Source organism: Callorhinus ursinus, unplaced genomic scaffold (genome assembly GCF_003265705.2).
Source record: "Callorhinus ursinus isolate GAN/ISIS: 27379988/994484 unplaced genomic scaffold, GSC_fseal_2.0 scaffold35, whole genome shotgun sequence".
NCBI lineage: Eukaryota > Metazoa > Chordata > Mammalia > Carnivora > Otariidae > Callorhinus > Callorhinus ursinus.
The window spans coordinates 16,518,883-16,546,815 of record NW_027397097.1 but is presented as its reverse complement, the minus strand read 5'-3'; the positions used below and the strand labels follow the sequence as shown (position 1 = coordinate 16,546,815).

General features: G+C 35.2%; 1 protein-coding gene across 1 annotated transcript in view; it reads right to left on the bottom strand.

Annotated features, from left to right (window-relative positions):
* Positions 1-968: 968 nt before the first annotated feature.
* Positions 969-27,933, bottom strand: part of TMEM135 (transmembrane protein 135) — a 300,182-nt gene continuing 273,217 nt past the window's right edge. The window contains exons 8-15 of the mRNA XM_025848397.2: positions 21,423-21,569; positions 18,399-18,468; positions 14,739-14,906; positions 12,019-12,082; positions 10,964-11,040; positions 6,640-6,738; positions 5,772-5,839; positions 969-3,915 (exon numbers count right to left, since the gene is read on the bottom strand). Of these exons, the coding sequence (XP_025704182.1) occupies positions 3,783-3,915; positions 5,772-5,839; positions 6,640-6,738; positions 10,964-11,040; positions 12,019-12,082; positions 14,739-14,906; positions 18,399-18,468; positions 21,423-21,569 (826 nt within the window). The 3' untranslated portion in view covers positions 969-3,782. The remainder of the gene's footprint in view (positions 3,916-5,771; positions 5,840-6,639; positions 6,739-10,963; positions 11,041-12,018; positions 12,083-14,738; positions 14,907-18,398; positions 18,469-21,422; positions 21,570-27,933) is intronic.

Here is a 27,933-nt window from a genome sequence, read left to right as displayed (position 1 = left end):
TTTCTCACCCACTTTTGAAAACGCTTCTATATTCAGGAAAGAAGATGTTAGTTGAAAGACGGTTTCTGTCTAATGTTGACTTTTTAGGGTTAAATATGTGGCACTTTCCTTTTGCTTCCACGGGTACTTTCGAAAAAGGTTCTATCTTCATCAAACAAGAGGTTACTTGTAAGGTGCATTCTACACAGACTTGTTTTTCAGAGTCAAGTATATGCATAGCCCTTTCCTTTTGCTTTCACACACTTTTGAAAATGCTTTTCTTTCTTCTGGAATGAAGATGTAAGGTGAAATACGTTTCTCCACAGCATTGTTTCTTAGAGTTAATGGCCCCTTCCTTATGCTTCCATAAATACGTTTGACAATGCTTCTCTCTTCTTGTAACATGATGTTATTTGGAAAGTTTCATATTCTGAGACTTGTTTCTCAGAGTTAAGGATATGGCCCTTTCCTTACACTGCCACACGTAGATTTGAAACTGTTTCATCATCATGAAACAAGATGTTAGTATACAGTTGCATTCACCACAGGCTTGTATCTCAGAGTTAAGGGTATGGCACATCCCTTATGCATCCACATACATTTGAAAACGCTCTCTTCAGGAAAGATGTTAGTAGAATGACAGTTTCTCAACAGTGGTTTTTCTAAGAGTATTTCTAATGAAATACTTCATTTTCTAAGACATAGGGTTTTTTTTTTAAGATTTTATTTATTTATTTGAGAAAGAGAGAGCCCGAGCTGGGGGAGGGGCAGAGGGCCAAGCAGACACCCTGCTCAGTGGAGAGCCCAATCCCAGGACCCCGAGATCATGACCTGGGCCTAAGGCACTGAGCCACCCTGGTGCCCCATAGCCACACTTTACATACTTGGTTGTCAAGGGACATTTCTATCACATTTCTTTGCGACAGTGTTATGCATGATCTGACAGAAGGCGGAATTCAGTACTTCACAAATCAGAAACACAACAGCAGTAGAGTTGAAAGGTCTCATTTATTACTGAACCAACCTACTGGTGCAGAGGCATAGTAACAGAGAAAAATCATTTCCCTGATAAAACATGTCTATGGCTAGGTAGGAAGGATGTTTACAGAGTGATAGAACACATGATCTTCACACAGCTTAATTAAATATGTGGTGCCAATTAGGTGTGTCATCTCATCATGTGTGATGCCTTACAGACCGAGCTTGGTTCTTCTCCAGTGCCTCCTCTTGGAGTTGTACCTGATTTTATTACCAGTTTTCATCCAAAACCACTGGGGAATGGGACAATTCTGCTTTTGTTTCTTGATCGCTTGATTCTCAAAGTCTTGTGAGAAGACATGGCAAGAAACAGTCAGCCACACAGCCGGATGGTGGCAAAAAAAAGTCCAAGAGATATGTTTACGCACCTTCCTTATGCTTTCCCAGACTTTTGAAAATGCTTCTATCTATAGGAAAGTTGTTAGTTGATAGATTGTTTCTCTACCATGTTTTTTCTTAGAGTTAAGTATATGGTATTCTCCTTATGCTTCAGCCAGTCAAACTACAGTCAGTTCTGGTGGAAACTTACCATTGGCAGGATATCTTCAGTGTATAAATGGACCAAAAAACATGTTTTGGAAAGGACATGTATTTGACTTTATTTATGGTGCCAAGTTGTCAATTGATACCTGATTGGTTAGAGGTAGAAAGATACTCATTTTGATTGTCTTCAGGAACACGGACAGTCTCTTTTTGTTTTCTCAAACAGCTACACTTTGCAGGCTGCCTCAGTGAAATCAAATCAGACTTCTCTTTTCACCACGGCAAATTAGTTAACTATTCACTCAAGCTATATGTTCATCACTGTATTCTGCCTCATGATGGTTATTTCATTTTACATTTTATATTTAAAAAATGACTATAGTTTGAGAAAAAAGTAAATCATAGAAATGTACCTTTTGACAGTAAAATTTTACTAAACAATCTCATCAAATTTCAGTAGAATTTGTCTTTCAACATCATAGCCTTTTTAATGTTAATGACAACAGTAACTTACGAATTAAAATGTTTTTCTTTTAAGCAGACAGGAAAATATTGTAAACATAATTTCTAAATAAAGAAAATGAGGGGCAGGAAGCAGTGCTTTCTTCACTGCTATAATACTTCATTTTTAAAAGTAAACACAATACCAATTGTCATTTTGATTCCAGTGAATAAAAACTTAAAACTTAATTTATTAATGAATTTTGAAGTCTGAAACCAAAATTATGCCTTAACAGTGTTGTCTAATAGACAAGTCAATTCCAAAAAGTTAATCACAATGCAGAAATTTGACCTAATTAAAGTGGCTCTCTCTGTTACTATGGTACCAGAGTCTGTCGTTTTGTTGGGTTTCAATTTGCCATTACCAAGGATAGGATTACACGTAAATAGAAATATACAGGGCTTGATGAAATGGAATATGGAGGATTAAGCATTTTTAAAGTCTGGGTTATAATCCTTGTTGCAACACAGGTTCTACTGTATAATTAATTTACAATGGCCCAAAACTTTTCAGCATCAAAATGATATTAAAAAAATATACCATCATCCCTATTTGTTATATTAACTGTAGACATCATAAGCCTTTTATTAACTTAGAAAAGTATAACTTTTCCCTGAAAAACTCTAAGGAGTAATCATATTTTAATCACAGCTGTCCTGAACTCATAATCAATAGTGACTACATTCTGTCACTTCTTTATTCTAACAGGAATAAAAATGGTGACAATAAGTTTTTGAAAAGAGGCTAGAGAACCTGAATCCCATTAGTGATGAAATGGACTTTTTAACAACCACCAGACTGTTATATTGTTTGTAGTTGTAAAATATCCATTGTGTACGTGGAACGGTCGAGAGGGCACAAAATGACAAACTTGCCAAAACTACTTTTGATCCCTTCTAAATCTACAATGGGAGACAACCTTAGCCATGAAGAATTCCGTCCTTATAAATGAAAACAAAACAAATACTATAAACCCACGAGAGGTTTAGAAGCAACCTCATTTGCTTTTAAATATTCAAGTGTAATGCTTCTGCAAAAGATTAAAACATACATTTCGACTGTATCAGGTATGTCAATTTCCATTTACTCCCAACCTGCCATTAGTACAGAGGTTCACTGGGCTGCCAGACAGCCCAACTAATCATGGGAGAGAGATGAAGTTATCAGCAGAAGAAGACATAGATACCACAGCATTTATTCAAACAGCATAAGACCCGTCTTTGCATCCCTGAAGTAAGAATGGCCACTTTCTTCAATTAAATTGCTTTATACTAAAGCAGCATTGTCTGTGAAGAGTTACTTCATATCCATACATTTAACTACTATAGTTACCAATTCAAAAGTAAAAAAAAATACAGACCAAATCCATGTACCCGTGATCCTAACACGTAGAAATACTCTTAGTTTTAACCAAGAATTATATTGGAATGAACTAAAAACATCTTTTAAAGTAATTTTAAGTATACTCTTATTTGTTACTACATTTCTACATAGATTATTTAAGGTTGCTTGTGGACATAACTTAATCAATAATACAGCATCATGTCAACCACTACAGCGACCCAGAATCAGATTCTGGCTATGGAAGGGCACTTAATTATTAAGCAACACCTTCCTAAAAAGCTTCTGTACTTCTGATTGGTAAGAAAAACAAAGAGCATCTCTCATTGAAATAACACTGAAGTTCAAGCTCAAGACTCCGTCTTTGTGATTCAACATAATTAACTCTTCAGAAGAAAATAATGAAACATTAGGTCACATTAATAAATTACAGTCATCTTCAAGAAAACTCAATGGGCAACTCTGGTGTTACAGTCGTATATCTTGGATCCAACCTAGGGATAAAATCCTGAAAGTGTTTAGATGCACCAGTACCAAAAACATCAAGGACTTTTCGGTTCATGACAGCAAATCTGCAAAACAGAGGACACAATGAACAAGTATTTAATGAAGTTCATAAAATATGATGATTCACTTGACATGTCTTTCGTGGAATGGGAAAACACAAAAGACTGACATGACAAAAGACTCAATGGCAGATTCAAAATTCATACTGATCCTCTACCTCAAGACTACTGTCTCATATTTTCTTTAAAGAGATAATAATCCCCAGACCTGAAACCCCAGAGACCCCCAGGAGCCCCTCTCAAGTTCTTTCCACTAGATTATGTCAAATAGAAGAACAGGTTCATTATATTTTTTCTGATGAACAAAATCACAGGAAATAAATAAATGACTGAGCTTAATGTTACCAATGAGGCAAAGGTATTAAATGTAAATTTCTTTCATAATTGACATTTTGATGCCTCACAATCCACAGAAAACACACTGAAATGTGCAAGCCATGATTAAAGGGAAAACAGCATATAGGTTTTCAAATTTTTTTCTTTCTTTATTTATTGTTTGGTTTTCAAATTTCTAATAGACACAACAAAGTAAAAGCATACCCTCGTTTTATCCATCGCCTAACTTAAAAGAGAAAAAAAAAATTAAAAAGACATATATTGAGCTAATGTGCAGGAGGAACCTGTGTCTCTATGCCTGATCCCAAGCATTTCTTCTGGGGAGAAGAATGAATTTAGTTTTGAGCCCTCTGGCCATCGTCACTACTCCAAGAACAATAAATGTAACTTTCAGTGCCTTTCCAAAGTAAGTTCCCTTCCAAAATAATCAACTGGTTAAGCTCATTAATGGGCAAAAAACTAAATGACACAGAAATAGAAAATTAACTAATAATAACATAAAGGACACACAGAAATCATGGCTAAGAGGAAGAATGCTGCAGCCAGACTGCCTGGCTCATATCCCACAGCACCTTCATCTGCTGTGTGACTCTGGCAAGCTAGCTCACCTCTCTGTGCACCTCAGTTGACTCCCATATAAAATCAGGATCTTAAAAGTACTTATCTCATAGAGCTATTTTAAGGATTAAACACATATGCATGTACACCTGTGTTGTATGGGTATGTATGGGTATCTTAAAACCATATCTGGGACACAGTAAGCACTATACAACTGTTTGCTATTAAAACTATGAATGATAGTAATATTAATAACAGCTGCAATTTAGTGCTTACTAGGTGCTAAGTGCTATTACAAACATCTCGGTTTTCCCACAACCATACAAAGAATATATTACTGTTTCCAGTAGAGAGAGAGAAACAGAGGCTCATGAGGGTAAACAACTTTCCTATGAGTGACACAGCTAAAGGTTATCAGAGCCAGAGTCAAACCTAAGTCTGTCTGACTCCAAAGTCCACAGTCTGTGAGGTCAAGCTGTGTCCCAAAGAATTAGATTAACATCAGAAAATGCTAAGAAAAACAATGAAGGACAGAATAATAAAGGAAGAGGAAATTATGCTTATAATACCAAGAAAGAATAGGATTATTTTTCCCCAAATGGAAATCATTTAATTATTTAGGCAAGATTTCTAATAAATCTGCTTAGTATTTTTAATCAAAAAGAAGAGATCAAAGACTTTAAAAGTGAGACACAAGTGTGTTATGCAGCAACTAATGAGCAATTTTCAGATCAATACAGCATTTTCCTACAACATTGAAAACATCTAAAATAATACAGGGAAAAGAAGTCTATTGTTCACTAAAAGAAGGCCCCACGTCATTCTTGTTAAGTTGGTCATATTTGCTTTATACCTAAGAGGACTACTTTACCACTGAAAGAATATTCCCTCAAAAAGATGGAAAGATTCAAAATCTATTTTGTGGCAACTGCTCATTTTCTATGGTCAGTTATGTCTCTGTCACTTACTTGCCCTTGGTGAGCCTTAAAAGGAACTTCCAGTAAGACGGCCGCAAGGTCTGAACTTCCATGACAGCCTGAGGTTAGAACATTCAGTTTGAGAATTCTTTTAGTCAACAGGAAATATGATTAGTTGTATTAGGCAATAGAGCATTTTTATCTCTTATTTTTATTGCTCACTGTATTTTAAAAACAACAGTGATGACGATACAGAAATATGTATTTAAGTTTAAGTTGATTAACTATCGAGAATCTTTGTAAATATGCCCTCAAATAAGAATACTGCTTATGAAATAATAATTGAGTTAAGCTATTATTATTAGGAAAGCATTTATTGAATACTCATTAGAGAGCTGGCACTTCACTAGTTATGAGTTTATCAACCTGGCAGCATTACTCTGAAAAAGTGCAAATGAAAGTCATTCCCCAAATTTTGCAATAGCCCTAAAACCATTAACATCAATAGATGATTACAGAATTTAAAGAAATTGAACAATGCTTCTAATAAACTAGACTCCACCCCCATCTTTACTGCCTGAGTAATACTGGGGAAATGCAATTATTCTTATTTATGCTCATGGTATCTTCCTTCTTCTAGAAGTTTAATTAAACTGGGCATTCTAGCCAAGGTACTAGAGTAATCATTTACCTATAAATTGCACTCTATTTAAACATAAAAATTATTGTGTTCAGAAAACATGGGTTGGTCCATTAAGTTAACATGTTAATGATTTGAAACTTGCAAGCTATCTTGGTAAAAAAAATTAAAATAAAAAATAAAACAATAGAAATGATCCCAGGCCTTTATTTCCCCCCATTGGTTTAATGTACAGAAATAGAAATAATTTTATTTCTCATTTCAGAAAGCTACACTTACTGCCTGGAAGCAAATTGCTGTAGAGATGGAATAGATGATCGTATCTGCATGGGGAAAATAGGGAACCTTTCCTGCTTCAATGCCTTTGAAATACATTGTCTGGAAGGAAAAACAAATATAATCCAAAATTTATTAAAAACACACACACACACAACTTTAAACAGCATTAACAATACAGTGGAGCAATATACTCACTCCCTGTCTACAACTATTTTTTCTACCTTCCAAATACTAATTATCCTTTCAGAGCTCAAATTACAGGTCGTATGTTCCATGACAGAGTTAAGTGTCAGCCCTTTCCTTCCCGCATTCCTTCACCCAAAACCTGAGATACCAGTAATAATACTTTTCTGTGAAATTCAGTAACTTTTTATTGCTCCTTCTTTTATATCATTTATTCTTCAATGCTTTTTGTATAATGCTTTTGTATAATGCTCAGGTCCTCCCTTCCCTGCTACATATATTCACTTATTCACTCAGTCACTCATTCATTCAACATTTAATTACATGCTGGGCACTAAGCTAGGAGCTTGGGATTTAAAAATGAATACAATAACATCTAAGTTGGTGCATAACAGAAATAACTAATGCACTTAGATGTATAACTATGTATATATATTTTGTGTGTATTTTTTTTTTTTTTTTGGCCCCTGAGGAGGGAGCAAACTACTCTGTCTAGGACAAAGGACCAAAGAGAATTTCAGAAATGACTACATTTGGGTAGTGCTTCTCAAACCACCTGCAGTGAAGAAACATTTTTTTTTAATTCCAGTTGTCATGGCTTGATGCTTTTATAATGCAATAAAAATAAATTACTAGAAAAATAAATTTTAAAAATACAAAATTGAACCAAATTTTCACTCTTATATTCAAAAGACAAATTACTCTGTCAAGTTGCTACAGAAGTTTCCAAATGCTTGTTCTCAATTTCTATACTTATTTCGTCCTGAACTGATAACAAAGAGTTCCTGGACTAGCACTAGTCTGCTGACTACGCTTCTAATAGTGTTGCCTCCTAAGAGGCACAAGAGAGAAAAAGCAGGGGTAATAAGCACACGGTACAAGCACATGGGTAAAAGCACATGATACATATGGGGAAGGACTAGCCAATTCATATGGGTAGAACATGGAGTAATTCATAGCAATGGTTTCTCTGAAACATGGGAAAGCTAAAGCAGGACTAGTAAGAAAAGTGGAAAACCATGTTACAATCAGGTGGAGGAAGGTTCAAGAAGACATGGGTGGTCCATGAATGAAAGAACATGAAATGATTTTTCCCCAAAAAAGTTGTCTATACAGCTGGTTTTTTAATTTAAAATTCATTATATAATAACACAGCATTTTAATAAAAAATTCACTTCAATCTGTAAGATAATGTACAGAGTTATAATCTACTTAGGAAGGAACATATACATGGGCCACTATTTTGAAAATACTATACAGTATATTACAAGGTACATGTATATTGTGTATTCATGTTGACAAAAATGAAATTCAGATGTGGTAGAATGGCATCATGGAAACATGTGAAACAGGTATCTCTTGATATATGGAATAACTGTTTTCCTAATTTCTTATAATAAAACTTATCTATTGAACCAGATTCTAAGTTAATGAAGGGGGGGACCACATCCAATACTTCTATATGCTTACCAGCACCTAGTACAGTAATGGGAACATAATAAATATTCAATAAATACGTATATCTTGGAAATAATTTTTTCCAAGAAAAAAGTTGTCTAGTCAGCTGACTTTTAATATTCATTATTATAGTAATGCAGCATTTTAATATAAAATTAACTTCAATCATAGAAAAATGATTGCCTATTACACCATAGTCATTAATTCCACAAAGGACACAGTAAGTTTAAATTTATATTTTTCTGGGGCACCTGCGTGGCTCAGTTGCTAAGCGTCTGCCTTTGGCTCAGGTCATGATCCCAGGGTCCTGGGATCGAGCCCATCAGGCTCCCTGTTCGGTGGGAAGCCTGCTTCTCCCTCTCCCATTCCCCCTGCTTGTGTTCCCTCTTTCACTGTGTCTCTCTCTGTCAAATAAACAAATCTCAAAAAAAAATTAATAAATTTGTAATTTTCTGAATTAAAAAAAAATTCTTATCAGCACACTTTATACCCAGTTTCTTTGACCTGTTGATATAAGAAAACAGCTACGCCACTGCTTGGCTTAAAAAACTCTAGCCATTTAGGGAAGAAGCAGCTATAAAACACATCTTTTACAAACTAGATCTTGATATTGGATTTCCCCTGTGTCAAAGAATATATCTTTGCTAGCTTGGGGATATGTTCTTTCTCTCACTCTCCTTTTCCTCTCCATTAGCAAGCCTTGTCAAATCTATCTCCTAAACACACACCAAATTTCTGTATTTCTCTCCATCCCTACAAGCCACCCATCTCCTGCCTGAGACTAACTGTTCTCCCAGCCTCCAGTCTTGCCTCTAGTCTATTCCTTATATAATGGCCAGAATGTTTTTGTCTTCTTAAAACGTGAATTAAATAATTTCATTTCCATGCTTAAAACTCTCCAATGACTTCCAACTGCACTGAGAAAAATATCAAACTCTCTCTCTCTCTCTCTCACACACACACACACACACACACACACACACACACACACACACGAATAAAGCAAATATGTAATTCCCTTAATGTCATTAGGGACACAGATTTTCAGTGGGGTAAAATTTTTAGAAAAATCAAACAAGTTAAATAAAAATCTGCAATCTTAACTTTTAATTGGAAATATCAATATGCTCATTATTTTCTCTTTCTCTAAAAAAAGGGTGTTGGGGGAGGGAAGGATTCTCTAGCTCTGTTCACTGGAAAGGCCAAGAAACCTTGGCTAGCTGGGGATCAAGAAACTTCTAGCACCCAAATTGAAGCCTCTAACTACCATTTCCCACCAAAAGAAACTAGTGGTTAGTGCAAAAAAGGCTGATTCTGTGCCTGGGGCAGGAAATGTCCAAGATGAGCCTGGAACACCTTGTTTTATCACAAAGCAAGAAAGCTACCAGAGATACAGGCATTATGTAAAAAAGAAACAGGAGCAACTTGCAGAGGCTCTCATGGTCAAAATTAGGGCAATGACTGCAATGACTGGGTCAAAACAAATCAAATATGTTAAAATTCATATCTTCATAATGACACTTGAAAATAAAGACTCATAGGTCAAATTTTGCAGAATGCTAGAAACTAATTCATTCTGAACACCAGGAAATAAAGGGAAGTAATCAAGCATTTTATTTTCACTTTGTGAGGGAACGTTCTTTTTAAAAAGAATTCCCACTAATAAGTACTAAGAAGAAACAACTGACCATTTTGCAACTCTCAATGAAATAATAAACCCTGGCAATGATTATTAATGGCTGCTAAAACAATTAAGTGAAAGCCTAATAGGGAGTCTTATGTTAGCTCTTTTTTAATATTTATATTAGCTCTATTAACACTGAGCCCACTGATCAATCTTAGCATCACAAAAAGGTAGACAACCAGACATTTCTGTGCTTCCTAATACGATGCAATGGGAATTCATATACACAGTAATTGTGAGCTATTTCTGTCCCCCTCCATCTCCTAAAAATTGAACCCGAATTGCTTAAGCCTCTAGATCTAATTAATAATTTACAGGAAATATGTGGGTTAAAGAAACATGTTAACACCACCAGTAAGGAGACAATCCGCAAAATCCAGAATGTGGGAATTCCACAGAACTAATAACCTAGATCTTTAACAAATAAATGGCAAGGAAAAGAAAGAGATGGGGGAGGAGAGTTGCTATTAAGAGACTTTGGATCCAATTAAAACAGAGATTGCAAAAAGACATCTGTTTGACAATCAGTGAGAATATAAGCTCTAACTGTATATATATTAATATTAAAGAATTATGAGGTTTTTTAAATGTATGAAAATGGCATTTTGATTATACTTTGGTAGTACTATTGATCTATTTGTTTTTAAGGAGTCTTTAATCCTGAGTTGGAAGAACTGATATGATGTCTGGGATTTGTTTCAAAAAAATTCAGTACTTCTGAGGTTGGGGCAGTCGAGATGGAATGAGATTGGTCAAATGCTATTAACTGTTAAAGCTGTATAATGGGTACATGAGGGTTAGTTACTTTATTCTTTCTATACTTGTATATATTTGAAAATAACACACATAAAGAGAGAAGAAAAAATGGGAGAACTGACTTTGTAAATACTTTTATAAAACTGACGTGCTCTTGTAAATTGGGATATATATTTGCTGCTAAACCAGCTAGAAAAGCTCTATATCCTTTGGAAATATATGTACATAGAGATGTTTGCTTACCTCCACCAATTTGGAAGCTAAATACATGGAAATTGTTGTGCTTTTATAAAACATCATTGATACTCCTGCCAAAAATCCTGAAACAACAAATACAGTAAAGCATCAAATCTTGAAGTATTTGTTAGTAAGTCACTCAGAAATGTCAAATCACTTAAGTAAGACAGAATTGATCTGCAGTACTGCCTTTTGTTATACAAAATCAAGGACAGGAATAGACTTGATGACATTAAAATGGGGTGAGTTTATGGGTATCATATATTTTTAAATTAAGAAATGGACTTTCAGAGTTAGGAACACACAGTTCTAATATACATATTAAAAGAAACTTTACATTCTAAATATAACTTTAAAAACAACAGTTGTCTTGACAAATATAATGATTTTCAAAAATAATTTTTAAAGGCTACTGATATCATTTCTAAGTGGAAATATTTACTAATCTATTCTTTTAACAGCTCAAATTACTTTTAGTGCTATCATCACACTTCTCTCCATAGTAGTGTCTTTGTTCTATATATGGAAGACCAAGGCAGGGGAAGGCCTGAAATACTGCTAGCAGGTATATTACTAATAAATATCTGAAAATTTTCAATTTAACTTAAGTAGCATGTATGTTGCAACTTGTAGAAAATGTTAATCTCACGTTTTAATTTTTATGAAGTTATTTAAGTTTCTAAAAAATAAAAAATATATTTTATTAAACTATGTGTCACATGCCCATGGCAAAAACAGAATACTTTGAGAAATAGAACGCCTTTCCATTAGTCACAAAGTTTTTAAGTTTTATGTTCTTTTACGACACATTCCTTAGGATTTCTGGCCTGTAGCAGGGCAGATAGCCAAATCACTATACTGCCAATTCAAAACACTTGATGGCAAGAATGCCTTGATAGGTTAAACTTTGCAAATATAAAATGTTTGGACTAGTGCCTCAATAGAGACTGTATTCTAGAGAAAGAGAGTTACACAGAAATCAGATGAATTTGGAAACTATTTCTGCATCATTCCTGCCACTGATTGATACAATAATAATAATTGTTTTATCATTGCTTTACCAGCTATAATAGCATGCAGTTCATCATCCAGGTTTCTGACCCAGCGCAGGAAGCAACTAGTACCCTGTATCAAGAAGAAAATGCAATGACTTCAGTTGTTTCATTTCTAGAAAAGGTGCATGTAACATCTATAATGAGTGAGTCACTAGCTGACCGTGGAGACAAACTGGTGATCCTATCTAACTCAAACTAAATACATGATTGGGAAAATTATCAATAATAACCTACTATAAAGTTATTCTTCTGCGTAAACTCTATTAAGAAATTATACATAATATTTTTGTTGTCATGGCTTTTCAAAATGAAAGCATAAATTCTACTTTGCCTAGATGTAGAATCATTCCCACTCTAACAAGGAGAAAAGTTGGGTAAACTACAAATCTAAGCCAGAATTCTATCCTCAGAGAAAATATTTTTCAATATGAAGATGAAATAAAGACTTTTTGAGTGGATAAACACTGAGAAAATTCATCCCCTACAGACCTACATTACCAGAAATGTTAAAGGTAGTTTTGCAGGCCAAAGGAATATAATACCAGTTTAGATCTGTAAAAAGAAATGAGGAGCTCTGAAGATGGCAAAATGAAGATAAATTTAGAAGACATTTTTCAATATTGTTTATTTCTATAAAAATAAATTAACTCTAAATCAGTGGTCAGAAAGCTATGGCCCACCAGCCAAATCTGACCTGTCACCTGTTTTTGTATGGTTCATGAGCTAAGAATGTTTTTATACTTCTCGATGGATGAAATAAATAAAAGAATAATATGCTGCAACAGGTCAAAATCTTATGAAATTCTAATTAAAGTCTGATAAAGTTTTATTAGAACATAGCTATGCTTGTTGATTTATATACTGTCTATGGCTGCTTTCACACTACAACTGCAGAGCTGAGCAACCGTGACAGAGACCAAATACTGTCCGCAAAGTTTAAAACAGAAAACGTCTGGCCCTTTACAGAAAATGTTTTCTGACTCCTGGTCTAAAACAAAAATGGTAACAATGTATTGGGGGGGAGTTATAACACATGAAAAGCTAAATGTATACCACAAAGGATGAGAAGGAGGAATCTGAAGTATAGTGTTGTAAGATTCTTACAATATACATGAAGTGGTATAGTATTTGAAAAAATTGATGGATTTAAAATGTTTATTATAAATGTTAAGGCAATCACTAAATTTAAAAAGAGATATAAATAGTAAGCCAAAAGTGAAGAATGAATACAAAAAATATTAAAAATTAATAAAAATAAAAAATAAAATATATAAATTAAAAAAAAAGCCAGGAGGCAGAAAAAGAAAAAAAGGGGGGTAACAAATACAAAACTAGTAAGAAGTTAGCTTTAAACTAAACCATATCAAAAAGTACATTAAATGTAAATAGTCTAAACATACCAATTAATAGAGATTATCAAACTGTATAAAAAAGGAAGAACCAAATACATAAGAAATCAACCTTTAAATCGAAGATATGGAAAGATTGAAGCAAAAGAATAGAAAAACTATGTATCAAATATAATCAATATCTTGCTCTGAGATATGCTGGATGGTGGAGAATAACCAACCTGGGATAAAAATGTTGGAGATAATCTACATGTAACACTTAAGAGTTTATGTTAAGAATAAATACAAACTCTATGACAGGAGAAATGAAAAAGAATATGAATATAAACATAACTGCCAATATTCTGTCCTATTAACTCTTGTGTATTCAAACACATCAGTAATGTTTCCTAGTCACACCATACTGAAAATATTTTCAATATTAGTAATAATTCATAACAAGTAATTAAGTATAGTTTGTCATTTGTTACTCCTGTTCTCCTGTCCATTTCAAAATACTTCCCCCATACCTACCTTTTGTAAGTAAACTTTTACATAAAATGATACATAACCATCTTACCCAAAATGACTCCAGAATTCAACTTTCCCAGTATTAATTTTTCTTAGTTTAAGAACAAGTGTGTGTATATGCATACAATTACCCTTAGTCAACACATTTTACCATCTGGAATCTACATTTAGATTTAGAATCTAAATTTTTGATGGTTAATAAAAGGTAATATGATTTATATATGAGTGACTCCCATTAAACAAAACACCATTACTTAAAATTTCAGAGTACTGTGTCATGGATGATCCCTACATAAGTGTTTAGGTGTGCACTTATACTTGTGTGGGTATGTTTATAGGAACATACAGAAAGGGGTGGAAGAATGTTCACTATGGTTCTTTGGGAGAGTGCAGTAGGAATAGTGAGTAGGACAAAGAAAAATCATAAGTCATTGCTTATATAAGTTACAAAAGAAAATCTTTACTGGCTCAAGTGTTATATCAGCTAGAAGGGTCTGAAATATGTTTAAATTAATAAGCAGGCAGTAAGTATGATTAAGAAATACAAACAGGCCAGATATATTAATACCACTTTTGAAGTTAGAAATAACAAAAAGTTCATATTTTTTCAGTATCTACATTATTGAAAAAAAAGTGTCTTTGAGAATCTTTAATATTATGTATAAATGCAAATATGTTTACACTTTCAAGCACATTAAGTAATATTTTAAAAGAAGAAATTTCTCCAACCTCAATTCCTAATATATTGTGTATATTTGGAGATGTTATTTATGAATACAACAGAAAGAAGTATTTAAAAAATGATAGATGGGTAAAGGCCGTCATGTTCTTTATTTCCCATTTTCCTCCCTCTTCTAAAAGCCTTACCTTGTATATACTAACAAAAGAGCCCAGAAAAGCTCCAAGCTGGAAGTTTTCTTTATTGTAGAAGAGAGAAAATAGCCGGGATGGCTGTGTAAACAGATGCCTGAATGCAGAGGGGATTCGGAGGCAGCACTGGATCAAGTATCCCACACTAAACATTCTGATGAAACCCTAGAGAAAATTGGGATAAATTCTGATTTACATCCAAATTTCTAAGTCCGACAGATGTAAATTTTACTGTTGCAGAATCAAAACAGAATTCCAAATAAATAAATAACCCCAGTTTATATCAAAGTATTTTCAAAATTAAGCCTTAAAGACCTCAATTTTAAAACAATTACCTTAAAATGAGGGTAAAGATTTTTTCAGTGACTATACTTCATCTCTGATTTTCAAAAACTTGAAAGGCTCACAAGCACTGGCCAAGCTTGTCTATGCACCAAACTTCCATTTCTTGACATTTTGTTAACATTGTTAACATAGGATTTATAATTCCTAAACCATAACTGAATTTTAGGAACAAAAGCACTGAAATTCCAAAAAAAAAAAAAGCTTTTTGGAAATTTTAAAAGAGAACTCTTCTTAATCATTACAATAAGTAGGAATTCTTTTGACAAAAAAATGATCAGGTTAAAAGAATTCTCCAGGAAAAAAAAATTATACCTAGGTTTTTATTTCTATGCTCAACAGTGTCAGGCTAAAACATCTCTAGCTTTAAAGTATACTAAACAAAACTCAAAAAAGCAAATCCAGGACAAAGGCATACTTGCTGCCAACATTTTTGCATATTACCTGCAACTATCTATAGGGCAAACAGGAACAGAGAGGATGACTACTGTTGGTCAATTTCATTTCAGTATTTAGGGTAATGAAGTTTAAATGTCACTTCATACTGAGAGGCTGAAAAATTCCAATTAGCACAAAGGGTAATGTTATATAAAAGAACAGTATTTCACAGGATTCAACCAATACATTGTAATACCAGTCTCCCATCCTCCTCTCTCACCACCAGTGGGATGGAAAAATGTCTACATTCCTGCTAAGTTCCAAAGGTCAGGTTTGTATCTTCCAGAGAGCAGCCTTCTTTTTTAGGAAAAAACTGAATTACTATGAAGAAACATTCATTAATTTACCTGAAACTATTTAATACCTGGTTAAAACATGAAAATTAAATTGTCTGACCAATCAGCATAAATTACCATGCATTTGCTTAACTGAAACTGCCCAGTATATATTTAATGCATGAAGTGTTCGCACTTTATCTTGCCATTAATAATCTTAACAATATTAATTTAAAGATTCAAGGATCACGCTCCTGTTCAATCTTTCCATGCTATTTTCAAGAGATCCATTCCTCCTTGCATCCAATTCACCCTTTCACGTACTCAGAAAACATTCACCGAAGGCTCTCAGGTGTCAACCACTATACTAGATGCTGGGGACAGAGTGGTGAAGAGCACACATGGTTTTTGCCTTCACGGAGCTTCACGCTCACCAGAGAAAGAGCAAATAAGTAAGCACATAAATAAAACAATTACAGATTACAGTTAAGCGTTGTGCAGGAAATGAGACTCTAGGAGGGAAATAAGAGGCAGCCGATATTAAATTAGGTGGTAAGGAAAAGTGAAAGAGGATGTGACATTTAAACAGAAAAGGGAAGGAGCAAGCATGAGAAAAACATTTCAGATCGCTTGGACAGAAAGCACAAAGACAAAACAAAGATTGGCACTTATGAGGAACCAACAAAAAGTATGAATGGAGCATAGTGAGCTGCAGGGAAGGCTAATTTGTACAAATATTCACTCGGGGATGTGATTTAACAGGTAGTATAACTGAGCTGATAGAATAATGAGGTGCACTGTCAAAGTATTTTACCATATTTGTAGCGTAAATTCCTCACCTATAGGTCTCCAAATAATTTTACATTCATGGACAGTATTCCAATTTATACATAAATTGCCACGTTTATAGGACTGGTACACATTTTGAAACAATGACGAGATGTCTTCCTTTCTCAGTAATTCTCCCTAACTTTCTCATATAATTTTTTTTAAATATCACTTGCCCTCTTCCCAAACTTTCTCAAATACCTCTGATTTAATCAGAATATTTCTCTTAGTTCCCCTCCTGAAGTCTCCCCTTAAATCAGAATTACGTCCATTTGGAGGGCATAACTCCAGTCTGCGAGCTGGCAGATCTTGAGGGCTGCCAGCAACATTGCTGCCCGCCCCCCTGCCACTGTACAAGTGGGGCAGGAAATCAGATTTGGAAGGAGTGTTTCAGAAACTACTGCACAAATGAAAAAATACTGCTTTAACCTCTGCTCATATCTTCAGGGACTCTAAGGTAAGTGTTAGCTTGGGTATATGCCGCCATCAATATTAGACCACAGGCATTCACATTCAGAAGCACTAATGTGATACAGTCCCACTTCCTCAGAGTGACTGCTGGGAGGCTCTCTTTTGGGGGTGTTGTACAACTTCCCATCAACAACTGAATGGGGATCAGATATTATAAGGAAGAATGTAAACTTTTTACAGCATCAGGATTGTGACAGCCAAAACTAGAGAACTTGTGGCAGGTGGGTGCCACCTGCGCCAGACTAACTGCAATGAAAATGACTTCCTCCCCAGAGGTGGTGGTGATGGAGGATGGGAGGACAGCAGGCACAGAACGGGTTATGGGTATGAACAGAGACATTCTAGTACACAAATATACTAGGGAGGGAGGAATTTATGCCAGTGGGCACAGCTAACTTCCTTCATGTAGAGCAACTGTGGACGTGCTCCTGTAACCTCCATGCCTTCAAAGATGTAACAGCTTTACAAGTCCAACACCAAATGCCACTCTATCAGATTGCACACAGGGTATGTGTATGACTGCTGATCCACTAGTAGATAGCATACCCCAGGGACCTTGTTCTAGCATGGATTCTAATGAGAATACATCACAACATATAAATTTTTATAACTTCATTTTTCTGTCTTTTTTGCTGTTGTTCCTTCACCTTCTCTTCTACTTTAAAAGTTTTACACTAATTTTTTTATACGATTCTATTTATTTGAGACAGAAAAAGAGAGAACATGAGCAGGGGAGGGGGCAGAGGGAGAGGAAGGGCAAGAAGCAGACTCCCACTGAGCAGGGAGCCTGACACGGGGCTTGATCCCAGGACCCTGGGATCATGACCTGAGCTGAAGGCAGACGCTTAACTGATTGAGTCACACAGGCACCCCTTTGCTAATTTTTAAACAAGTGAATTTTAAAATTAATTACCCAAGGATCTGGTAAATGAATACTAGAAGCTAAATTGTTATCTATTTTTCACAAATTTCTCATTCTTCAAGTCAAATGCAAAGAATGATAGCAATTACTGTCTATTTTTCCATTTACTTTGAAATCATGCTTTAATTCAAAAGTTATTTCTATATGGGGCATGCCTGGGTGGCTCAGCCAGTTGAGTGTCTGACTTTGGCTCAGGTCATGATCTCAGGTCCTGGATTAAGCCCAGCATCTGGCTCTGTGCTCAGTGGGGAGTCTATTTGTCCCTCTCCCTCTGCCCCTCCCCCCACTCATGCTTTTTCTCTCTCTCAAATAAATGCAATCTTTAAAAAGTTATTTCTATATATATTCCCATAGCTAATACTGATACTTTTATATACTTACTTTAATGCAATAAGAGATGCAATTATCTTCATAGTGTTTGCAACACCTATGCCTTGGTCCATGCTTACATCTGAAATAAAACAAAAGTAATAAATGATGTGTATGTGTGTAGATGTGCTTAAAACTCTCTAACCAAAAAAGGAGAAAACATTACCTACTTGTTTTTAAATGCATGCATCTTTTGGTCTTAGGACATAAAAAAGCAAAGATAACAGATTTTTTTTTCTTTTCAGTTCACCATTTGACACAGTACATAAAATATGTGACTGCAGTCAAAATACTTAAATGCAGAACAGAAAAAACATTGGTAAATATTCGTGACTAAATATGAAAAATATGTAATATATTATCTCTATACTCTGCCAAATCTTTTGGAAGCTTTAAGTTGCTTACTATAGAATATAACGGTCATAAGTCACCCATGAAGTCAGTACTTGAGCAACAATCATAATGAGAAAGTGCTCAGGTTACAGGAATTTATACTTAATTATATTTGAGAGAAAACATCTGGAAAAGAAACATGATACAGTATTAGAATTCAAAATTCAGTTTTTAAAATACAGTCATAGATCATGTGGGAATTCAAAAGTAGGTTATTTGTGATTTAAATGCAAACCACTTGGTCCTCTGGTGTTTAGTAAATGTTTCTGCTGGGGGGGCTACTGTTCAAGACACATAGATTTTTAATTATTTGGTATGCTGACTCTAGGACTATATATTCACTCGAGGCGTAAAAAAGTAAGTAAAATATCCAACATGGGTCTGGCTCTCCCCCTTTCTCTATGAAGTGTTCATGTTCCAAAATGAGTAGTCTTCATAATTCTTGCAGACTGCAGTTAATTATCTCATGGTTGGAACACATTAAGTTTCTCATTTGTAAAAATAATGTGTAGAGTGATATTCTGGCTCCACACCTCTCTAATTCCATTTGCAAACTGATTAGCAAAACCCTTTCGGAAATCCAATTCTGCACCACAGCTGGAGTATACGTGTAGTCCTTCACAGACAAGGGGGATGGCAGGGATTCCTACTGCCCATAGCCCTTATGTCATCAGAATGATGGGACGTATCTGGCCATGTGAAGTTGAGGGATTAAAGCTGGCACCTAAAAGAGGTAAATCAGAAAGGGGTAGCCATGTGTAAACCATCACTCTTCATACTTCTGAGTGTCCTCTTCAAAGACATTCCTCAGCCAGTGCTACTGGAACTACAAAGAAATCGTTAAACTCTCTTTGCTAGTGAAGTTCAATTCTGGTATCAGCTATACTGTCATTTAATCTTCCCTCAGTTATTAAAACTTCTCAAAACCTGGACTCCCCATCTCCTGTCTTATCTGCTCTCCTTATGTATTACCCTGCATCTGCTTCCACAGCAGTGGACTCACGGAGGCAAGTCTGACAAGTTCTGCCATGACCTGATTAGTTCTGATACCCAAGGCATCATTCACCCACATAATACATTCTCTGCATTCCCGTCTCCGCATTCCCCTCTGATTCATGGTGACATGATTTCCATGAATAGGGATTCCTTGTCTCTTTTCTCCACTCAGGTGATCAGTAACTATTTTGAACTTGCTTAAGAATTAAGAAGTTCATTACCAATCTCACTAGTGGCTATTTACCCCAAAATTACAAAACACTAATTCAAACGGATATATGCACCTCTGTGTTTATTGCAACATTATTTACAATAGCCCAATTATGAAAGCAGCCCATTTCAATCAATGAATGGGTAAAGAAGAGGTAGTACACACATACACATACACACACACACACACACACACACACACACACACACACACTGTAATATTGAACCATATTACTCATATGTGGAATTTAGGAAACAAATGAGCAAAGGGAAAAAAAAAAGAAAGAGAAACTAATCAAGAAACAGACTCAACTACAGAGAACAAACTGCTGATTATGAGAGGGGAGGTAGTTAGGGATATGGGTGAAACAGGTGATGGGGATTAAGGAGTACACTTATCATGATGAAAAAAAGATATACATAAATTTTTTTTAAAAGTTTACTACCACAATTATTCTTGCCATCTGTTATTCCTTCCCTCCCTCTTACCTTCTGTATGTGCTGTATACTAAAATGAAGACAAAGTCTTTAAATACAGTAAAAATTTTGAGCACCTACTCTGTGCTCATGTCCGTGAGGCAACACATGTTATTTCATTTAATGGACGCAACACTCCTTAACAGAGATCATTAACCCAAGTTAACAGATGAAGACTTTAGGGTCCAGAGTGGTTAAATCACTTGCCCAAAGTCACAAAGCCAGCAGGGGTGAAATGAGAGTCTAAGGTCTGATTTATGGCTTCAGCTTCCCATAACTGATCCCTAACTTTCTGTATTGGCTATTCATTCAACATTCTCTAAAATATCACTACCACGATTATTTTTATTAACTGATGTTTTAATTTTAAATCACTAAATTTTCTATTAATTATAGAAGTATTTTTAGTATTATATAGAAGTATAATTCCTATACTTGAAATACAAATACTATTTGTATGAAATTCAAACTTCTTTGTATAATATACAAATAAAGATGTTTTATATCATTTCCAAAGCCCTGAAAATTTCTACTCTTACAAAAAACATTTATGTAAGGTTTGCTCCTCTATCTTCTTGAATGTGTCCCAGGACTTTTCTTTCTCCTTTCCACATTTGGAATATTTGATTAGCACATATCAACCTGTTTCCTAAAGTTCCCCATTCTAGCCTCCTGCAACTGTGTCTAGTTTGACATAGAAAACTATTACAAGTTCATATAAATCTATTTTAAAGGCATATGTTGGTATACAGTCCAGACAAAAATAATAAATAACACTGACTTGCCATTATGTGCCTTTTATAAAACTCTATGCACAGTTTCTGGTAAAAAAAAAAAAAAAAAAAGACAGATATGATATATATGTATATCATTACTGAAAAGAAAACAAAACACCTTGGCAAAGTACAAATATCATATAAAACAGTAACAGTGTGCTAAATATCAAGATAAAAAACTTACACTGATTCCACAAGTTTCCTGATTAGAGCAATTATATTCAATCTTCTTGGCTTTTCTTCATGTTTCTCTGTCTTTTGTTCCACTTTTGCATATGCTGCTTCTGGTGAATAAGAATGTGTGGGAATTTCTTCCTTCCCTACAATAAACCTAAAGAAAAGAGCACAATGTGAGGCATTTTCACCTTTAAAAAAAGAAGGAAAAAGACAGTAAGGAAAAAAAAATCCTGATTCTGTTAATATACAAATACATTTTAGAGAGTACCTTATCATTTGAAATAATGTTTTTCAAAATTTAAATAAAATCTTATCCTTTATAAATACAGGCTTTTAAAATCTGAATACTTAGAAAATATTGACAGCCATTTCTTTAATAATGCAAATTCTCCTATTAAGTTTTCTATTTTAGTTCCAGCATAGTTAACATACAGTGTTATATTAATTTCAGGTGCATAACACACTGATTTAACATTATTCACTTTTTATCAAGATAAGTGTACTATTAATCTCCTTCACCTATTTCACCCATCCCCCACCCACCTACCCTCTGGTAAACCAACAGTGTGTTCTCTATAGTTAAGAGTCTATTTCTTCTTTTGTCTCTCTCTCTTTTTTTACTTTGCTCATTTGTTTTGTTTCCTAAATTCCACATATGAGTAAAATAATATGGTATTTGTCCTTCTCTAGCTGGCTTATTCTGCTTAGCATTATACTCTGTAGCTCCATCCATGTTGCTGCAAATGGCAAGATTTTATTCTTTTTTGTGGCTCAATATTCCATTGTGTGTATGTGTGTGTGTGTGTGTGTGTGTGTGTGTGTTTATAAAACCTCTTCTTTATCCTATTGATGGACACTAGGGCTGCTTTCCATAATTTAGCTATTGTAAATAATGCTGCAATAAAGAGAGGGTACACGTAGTGTCTCTGTGAATTAGTGTTTCTGTATTTTTGGGGTAAATACCCAGTACTGTGAGTACTAGGTTGTAGGGTAGTTCCATTTTCAACTTTCTGGGGAATCTCCATACTGTTTTCCAGCATTGCTGCACCAGTTTGCATTCCCACAAATAGTGCAAGAGGGTTCCTATTTCTCCACATCCTTGCCAACACCTGTTGTTTCATGTGTTGTTGATTTTAGCCATTCTGCCAGGTGTGAGGTGATAGCTCATTGTAGTTTTGATTTGCAGTTCCCTGATGATCACTGATGGTATCTTTTCATGTGTCCGTTGGACATCTGGATGTCTTCTTTGGAGAAATGTCTGTTCACGTTGTCTGCCCATTTTTAAATTGAATTATTTGTTTTTCAGGCGTCGAGTTATAGAAGTTCTTTACATATTTTGGATACTAACCCTTTATCAGATATGTCATTTGCAAATATCTTTTCCCATCCCATAGGCCGTCTTTTAGTTTTGTTGATTATTACCTTTGCTGTGCAGAAGCTTTTTATTTGATGTAGTCCCAATAGTTTTATTTTTGCTTGTGCTTCCCTTGCCTCAGGAGACATATCTAGAAAAAAGTTGCTATGTCCGATGTCAGAGAAGTTACTGCCTGTGCTCTCTTCTAGGATTTTTACGGTTTTATGTCTCACATTTAAGTCTTTAATCCATTTTGAATTTAGCTTTGTGTATGGTGTAAACCAGTGGGCCAGTTTCATTCTTTTGCATGTTGCTGTCCAGTTTTCTCAACACCATTTGTTGAAGAGGCTGTCTTTTTCCCATTGGATATTCTTTCCTGCTTTGTCGAAGATTAACTGACCATATAATTGTGAATTTACCTCTGGTTTTCTATTTTGTTCCATTGATCTATGTGCCTATTTTTGTGCTAGTACCATGCTTGTTTTGATTACTAAAGCTTTGTAGTATAACTTGAAGTCTGGAACTGTGACATCTCCAACTTTCCTTTTCTTTTTCAAAATTGCTCTGGCTATTCGGGGTCTTTTGTGGTTCCATACAAATTTTAGGATTCTTTGTTCCAGTTCTGTGAAAAATGTTGTTGGTATTTTGATAGGGATTACATTAAATCTGTAGATTGTATACATTTGTGTAGTATGGACACTTTTACAATATTTGTTCTTCCAATCCATGAGCACAGATTATTTTTCCACTTGTTTGTGTGGAAACAGCAACATCTTTTATCAATGTTTTATAGTTTTCAGAGTACAAGTCTTTCACCTCCTTGGTTAAGTTTATTCCTAGATATTTTATTACCTTTGGTGCAATTGTAAATGGAATTGCTTTCTTAATTTCTCTTTCTGTTGCTTATTAGTATATAAAAATACCATGAATATCTGTATGTTGATTTGGTATCATGCAATCTTACTGAATTCATTTATCAGTTCTAATAGCTTTTTGGTGGAGACTTTAAGGTTTTCCATATATAGTATCATGTCATCTGCAAATAGAAAAAGTTTTACTTCTTCCTTCCTCTTTTCTGATCACTGTGGCTAGGACTTCCAGTACTCTGTTAAATATGAGTGGTGAGAGTGGACATCCTTGGCTTGTTCCTGACCTTAGGGGAAATGCTCTCGGTTTTTCACCATTGAGTATTATGTTAGCTGTGGGTTTTTCATTTATGGCTTTTATTATGTTGAGGTGTTCCCTCTAATCCCACTTTGTTGAGGGTTTTTATCATGAATGGATGTTCTATATTCTAAAACGCTTTTTCTGCATCCATTAAAATGATCATTTGGTTTTTATTCCTTCTTTTATTGATGTGATGAATCACATTGATTGACTTGTGAATACTGAACCACCCTTGCACCCCAGGAATAAATTCCACTTGATTCTGGTGAATGAATTTTTAATGTATTTTTGGGTTCAGTTTGCTAGTATTTTGTTGAGAATTTTTGCATCTATGTTCAAAAGAGAAATTGGCCTGTATTTCTCTTTTTTTGTACTGTCTTTATCTAGCTTTGGTATCAGGGTAATGTTGGCTTCACAGAATAAATTAAGAAGTTTTCCTTTTCTATTTTTTGGAATAGTTTGAGAATAGGTGTTAACTCTTCTTTAAATGTTTGGTAGAATCCCCTTGTGAAACCATCTGGTCCTGGACTTTTGTTTGCTGGGACACAGGTTAATATTCTCCTACAATTTTTTTGATTTTTGTGCTTCGGTTGTTACTTCTCCCCTTTCATTTCTAATTTTATTTACTTGAGTCCTCTCTCTTTTTATGAATCTGGCTAAAGGCTTATGATTTTGTTGATTTTTCAAAGAACTGGCTCCTGGTTTCACTGATTTGTTCTATTGTTCTTTTAGTTTCTTCTTTATTTCTGCTCTAATCTTTATTATTTCCTACCTTCTACTGGCTTGTGGCTTTGTTTGTTGTTCTTTCTCTAGTTCCTTTAGATGTAAGGTTAGATTGGTTGTTTATTTAGGATTTTTCTTGCTTCTTGAGGTAGGCCTATATTGCTATAAACTTCCCTCTTAGAACAGCTTTTGCTATATCCCAGATTTTGGACTATTGTGTTTGCATTTTCATTTGTCTCCATGTACTTTTTTATTTCTTCTTTGATTTCTTGGTTTACTTATTCATTGTTTAGTAGTATGTTATTTAACCTCCATGTATTTATGTGCTTTTCATGTTTTTTCTTGTGCTTGATTTCTAGTTTCATACCATTGTGGTCAGAAGAGATGTATTTTTATGACTTCAATTTTTCTGATTTTGTTGAGACTTGTTTTGTGGCCTAATATATGATCTATTCTGGAGAATGGTCCATGTACACTTGGAAAGAATGTGTATTCTGCTGTCTTAGGATAGAATGTTCTGACTATATCTGTTAGATCCATCTTGGGCCAATATGTCATTCAAAATCACTGTTTCTTTGTTGATGTCCTCTACTGTTACTGTATTACTATTGATCATTTTCTTTATGTTTGTTATTAGCTGCTTTATGTATTTATTTGGGTGCTCCCAAGTTGGATTCATAAATATTTACAATTGTTATATCTTCTTGTTGGATTTTATTCTTTATGATCATACAGTGTCCTTCTTTGTCCCTTGTTACAGTCCTTGTATGGAAGTCTATTTTGTCGATATAAGTTGCTACTCAGGCTATCTTTTCACTTCCATTTGCATGATAGATGTTTCTCTATCCCTTCACTTTCAGTCTGCATATGCCCTTAGGTCTGAAATGAGTCTCTCGCAGGCAGCATGTAGATGGGTCTTGCTTTTTTATCCATTCTGTCATCATGTGCCATGATTGGAGCATTTAGTCCACTTACATTCAAAGTAATTATTAATATGTATGTATTTATTGCCATTTTATTACTTGACTTATTTTTATAGTTTCTCTCTGTTCCTTTCTTCTCTTGCTCTCTTCTTTCATGATTTGTTGGCTTTCTTTAGCAAAATATTTGGATTCCTTATTTTTTTTTTATTACTGTTTTTGACTTCATTACGTTTGTATATAACATCTTCCTCATATAGCAGTCCATGTTCAGCTAATAGTTGCTTAATTTTACTCCTCTCCTCTCCACATGTCAGATATTTGGTATCATATTTTACATCCTTTTATTTTGTGCTTCTCTTGACTGATTTTTATTGATATACTTATTTTTTTTGTTGTTTTTGTGCTTCCTGTTTTTTCTTACTCTTACTTATGATTTTTGTTTTCCTCTTACAAAGCCCCCCTTAGCATTTTTTGTAGGGCTGGTTTAGTGGTCATGAATTCTTTTAACTTTTGTTTGTCTGGGAAATTCATTCTATCCTTGCTGGATAGAATATTCTTGGCTTCCGATTTTTTCCCTTTGAGCACTTTCAATATATCGTACCAGTCCCTTCTGGTCTGCAAAGTTTCTGCTGAAAAATCAGCTGATAGCCTTATGGGGTTTCCTGTGTATGTAACTGTCTTCTTTTCTTTACAGTTTTTAAAATTCTTTCCTGGTGCACCTGGGTGGCTCGATTGTTAAGTGTCAGCCTTCGGCTCAGGTCATGATCCCTGGGTCCTGGGATTGAGTCGGGCTCCCGGCCTGGCGGGAAGCCTGCTTCTCCCTCTCCCACTCCCCCTGCTTGTGTTCCTGCTCTCGCTATCTCTCTCTCTCTGTCAAATAAAAATCTTAAAAAAATAAAATAAAATAAAATTCTTTGTTTATCACTACTTTTTACCATTTTAATTACTATGTGTCTTGGTGTATACCTCCTTAGGTTGAATCCTAACAGGGGGATTTCTGTGCCCCTGAATCAGGATCTCTGTTTCCCTCCCATGATTTGGGAAGTTTTCAGCTATTACTTCTTTAAATACATTTTCTGCTCCCCTTCTCTCTCTTATGGTTGATGGAGTCGTTGAATTTCTAAGTCTATTCTCATTATGTAGTATTTATTTTTCTCTCACCTGTTCAGCTTGATTGCTTTCTATTACCCTATCCTCCAGGTCACTTATAGGCTCCTCTGCTTCCTGTAGCCTACTGTTTATTTATTCCACTTATTGTATTTTTAATTTCATTTATTGAGTTCTTCACCTGATATGTTTTTATCTCTCTCTCTTTTTTTTAGAAGATTTTATTTATTTATTTGACAGACAGAGACACAGCGAGAGAGGGAACACAAGCAGGGGGAATGGGAGAGGGAGAAGCAGGCTTCCCGCCGAGCAGGGAGCCCAATGTGGGGCTCGATCGCAGGACCCTGGGATCATGACCTGAGCCAAAGGCAGACACTTAACTGAGCCACCCAGGCACCCATTTTTTATCTCTTTGTCAAGAGTTTCACTGATGTCCTCCACCCTTTTCTGAAGTCCACTATCTTTATGAGCATTACTTTAAATTCTCTATCAAGCATCTTACTTTTTTCTGTTTCACTTAAATCTCCTGCTGTGATTTTGTCCTTTTTTTTCATTTGGGACATATTCCTCTGTTTCCTCATTTTGTCTATCTCTCTGTGTCAGTTTCTCTGTGTTAGGAAAGTCAGCTACACCTTCTACTCTTGAAAGTAATGGCTTCATGAAGAAGAGGTCCTGTACTGCTTTGCAGCACAGTGTCCCCTGTTCACCAGAACCTGGCACTTCAGGGGAATCTCCTGTTTGTGTTGCTTGTGTTGTGTCTGAGTCGCTTTTTCTTTCAGTCCAGACATCTTCATTGACTCTGTATCTGTTGTGGGCTTTGCTTGCTCTCTGTGGTGTTAGTGAGACATAGGCTGCAAGCTCTGAGAAGACATGACTGCAGGAGGGCTTGGGGGTAGGGCAGTGGTGTTAGCAAAAGGTGTCCTGGACTAAGGGCTGAGGTCAGCCTGCTTGGAGTGTGCCAGTCCTCAGCAGAACACATGGGCAAGGCACACTGCTAGCAGGTTAGGTAGCAAGTGTCTGTGCAGTGCTGCCCACAGGTGGCCCTGTGTTAATGCTGAGCAGCAGGGGAGGAAAATGGTGCCTGCCATCTCCTTTGTTCCCAGAGAAGTCCCCTAACACACTCAAAATCAGTATAAACATATCTTCCTCCTGTTTGTCCCAGGCACTATGCAAACTGTCGTTTCTATGTTGCCTCTCCATGGGTTGCTGTCTCTTTAAAGGTGGGATTCAGCTATCACTCACTC